This window comes from Gymnodraco acuticeps, unplaced genomic scaffold (assembly GCF_902827175.1).
Source record: "Gymnodraco acuticeps unplaced genomic scaffold, fGymAcu1.1, whole genome shotgun sequence".
In the NCBI taxonomy this organism is placed as follows: domain Eukaryota; kingdom Metazoa; phylum Chordata; class Actinopteri; order Perciformes; family Bathydraconidae; genus Gymnodraco; species Gymnodraco acuticeps.
In genome coordinates, this window is record NW_022990026.1 from 8,906 (window position 1) to 12,175 (window position 3,270).

A 3,270-nucleotide genomic window follows, 5' to 3' on the forward strand; every position below is an offset into this window, starting at 1 on the left:
ATTAGCAACACTGTCATCAGGGTTGATTTCATCATTATTATCACCAGTACCTTCAGTTTGACAAACCCACACCTTGATTTTGGCAATACATTCATCATTGAACATCATTTTGGCTTTAAACCATGTTTCATGTCTTTCCCTTTCATCATGTGGCAATATATTAGATTAGATTAGAATCTTTAATGACCACACAGCCAGGCTGGTGGAATTCGTGTTCAGTGCAGAGTATTACAGCTTGTTCCATACAATTCAACATAATAAACAGACAATAACAATAATAAACCCATTAAAGTGTCATGCCTAGACCTGGCTTCAACACACAATTCAATATAACCATCAAGAGCATTTTGAACCTTAGCATGTTCACCATTTAACATCAAATCTTTTATATTTGTTCTAGCTTTATTTAGCTTAGCCTTTCTGCCATTTTGCAACCTCTCAAGTTTTTACGCAAGTGCTTTGGCAGAGAGTTTAACTACCCGCTTAGTGCTTTGCGCATCACTACAGCTGGCCACGCTATCCAGCTTGCCAGCTGCTGGTGTGACACTTGGGTCCTGCTTTGCTGTTGCTTTTTGTACTTCACCGGAGTCAGTTTGAGATATCAATTAGTTTATTCTGCAAACCATGGAATAAACACACAGATCCACAGTTTAGCCACAGTTCAGTGAGATGTTGCTCTACAAAGGAAAGTTTCACGTCAGTAACGTAAATGCCACGTGCACTCCTCCACAACGTTAGTGGCTAACTAGTTAGCGGCTAACTAGTTAGCTGGAAAACGGCTCACTCTCAGTTTATGTACAATTCTTTTAAAAAGTGATACACTACAGAATCTAAAGACATTTAGCTAACCAATAAATGCACATAGATTATACACAAAATAGTACACGTAGATCACAATTATTATTATATCTACAACTGAGTGAACAGAGCAACAACTCACCCAAGCTAAGAATCCTCTAATACTGACGGATTCCCAAAATGCACCACATTCAGCGCAACACTAGCTTCCGGTTGCGGCTTTTCAAAATAAAATAAAATAACAAAATTATGGCTGTAGTCCCAGTTTAACAGGATTTAATAAAACAAACATTCATTATTTACACTGTTACATACACCCCCCTTAAATTCTGTTAAACTCCAGGCAAATACTGAACATCATCAAGACAAGAGGGTAAGAAAAATAAAAAAATATTTGTGGTGGTTGTTTAAGGTGAAACCAAATCAAAGACACAAATTACAGTCGATACAAAATCCTCCCATAGGGAGTGAAAAAGGATAGGGAGGTACCAGGCCCAATACCTTTCTCAGACCAGCAGAAGATGCCATTTACACCTTCAAAGCATCTCATCTAAGGCAACACACATAGCATACCCACAAATCTACAAACGCATACAAATACTACTCGGATATAACCCATAAAAAAAACTGGTAGAGTATCCTGACTGCTTAAACCTCAAATATCTTAATAAACTGAACTAGTAACAGATGAGGTATCTTCAACCTTCTGTGCTGCCATCTCATATATCAACTTTTTAGGAGGTTTGACATGCCTCCCACATCTAGTAGTGACTGAACCACCACAGCCCGCATGAACACTATGGGGTTGCGTGCAAATAGCATTGGTTTCATCAACAACTTCTGTGAAAGTTAAACGAGAAACACCAACTGAGTCTGGGTCAGTCAAGTCAGCAGCACTCACAGGGTCTGGGTCAGGTGGTAGAGTCACACTGTCAGGGTCTGGGTCGGTTGGTAGAGTCACACTGTCAGGGTCTGAGTCAGATGAGTGAGCATCACTGGCAGGGACTGGGTCGGGTGAGTGAGCATCACTGGCAGGGACTGGGTCAGGTAAGTGAGCATCACTGGCAGGGACTGGGTCAGATAAGTGAACATCACTGGCAGGGACTGGGTCAGGTAAGTGAGCATCACTGGCAGTGACTGGGTCAGATAAGTGAACATCACTGGCAGGGACTGGGTCAGGTGAGTTCATGAGCCAGTCCACAGTGCGATCGTAGCCATCTTCATTGTCCACATGCACAGAGACTTGACCACTTCCACATTCCTCATCCCCATTATCTGAGTTGACAAACGAGGCAGGAGTTTCAACCTTGTCCATGAAAAGAAAGTCAACCGGGAGAAGCAGGTTCCGATGCACAACTCTCTCTTTTCCAGATTGGGCATCTCTTATCCTGTACACGTTAATCCCAGCCCTCACCGACACAACATCATAGGGCGTAGAAATCCACTTGTCAGCAAGCTTTCTTTTGCCCCTCTCACCACGGTTGGCCAACAAAACTCGATCACCCACAGCCAGCGGAGAACCCTTGACTTTGTGATTGTAAAGCCGAGCATGACGGGCTTGCTCCTTAAAGCTGTGATTTTGAGCAATCCTTGCAGCTTCACACAAGTCCTGTCTCAACTGAGAGACAAACTCATTATGGCTGACCACTCTTTCATCCTGAAGCCCATGCTGGAACACAATGTCAATAGGGAGACGTGGCACCCGGCCAAACATGAGGTAAAAAGGGGCAAAGCCAGTTGTCTCATGTACTGTGCAGTTGTAGCAAAATGTCAGCGTCTGTAACACCCGGGGCCACCTGGCTTTCATTGTTGGGGGAAGGGTTCTCAACATATTCCCCAGCGTCCTGTTAAAGCGTTCTGTCACGCCATTACCCATGGGGTGGTAAGGTGTGGTGTGTGACTTTTGCACCCCCGCCACTTCCAAAAGTTCCTTAATTAGTCTGCTCTCAAAGTTGGCACCCCTGATCTGAATGGATTCTCTTGGGAAAGCCGTATACACAGAAGAAATCATTCCATAACCGGCAAGCAACATGTTTTGCAGACTGACTCCGACAGGGGAAAGCATGTGCCATTTTTGAGAAATGGTCAGTGACAACCAATACATCAACTGTCTTCTTGTCACCAAGTTCAGCTGTCCAAAAGTCAATGCACACCAGTTCCATAGGTTCGGATGTCTGAATGCTTTCCAGAGGCGCCCGGGCTTCGGGTTTCAAGTGTTTTTGCCAACAACACATCTCTCACATCGTCGCACATGGTCATTTATATCTCTTTCCATGCCAGTCCAAAAAAACCTTTCCCTAGCAAGGGACAGTGTTCTCGCACGGCCCTGATGACCAGCATTGTCGTGGAGGCCAAGGAGAATCTGAGGCTTGAGATCATCCGGCACAATGAACTGGAAAAGCTTTTTGTTCAGTCGATGGCATGTTCTCATTCTGTACAAAATTCCATTGTGGACTTTAAGCTTTCTCCAGT

The 3,270-nt window shown here is 44.0% G+C and overlaps 1 protein-coding gene across 1 annotated transcript; it reads right to left on the reverse strand.

The window, feature by feature from the left end:
- Positions 1 to 542: 542 nt before the first annotated feature.
- On the reverse strand, positions 543 to 2,747 carry LOC117545187. The gene is made up of 2 exons (XM_034214881.1): positions 941 to 2,747; positions 543 to 677 (listed from the first exon to the last, which is right to left on the reverse strand). Exon 1 carries the CDS (start codon positions 2,672 to 2,674, stop codon positions 1,463 to 1,465), a length of 1,212 nt encoding a protein of 403 aa, XP_034070772.1. The 5' UTR covers positions 2,675 to 2,747; the 3' UTR covers positions 543 to 677; positions 941 to 1,462.
- Positions 2,748 to 3,270: the final 523 nt, after the last annotated feature.

What these genes read in the sequence shown, in the direction of transcription:
- LOC117545187 (XM_034214881.1), bottom strand. Translation starts at nt 2,674, where the DNA reads ATGGGTAATGGCGTGACAGAACGCTTTAACAGGACGCTGGGGAATATG.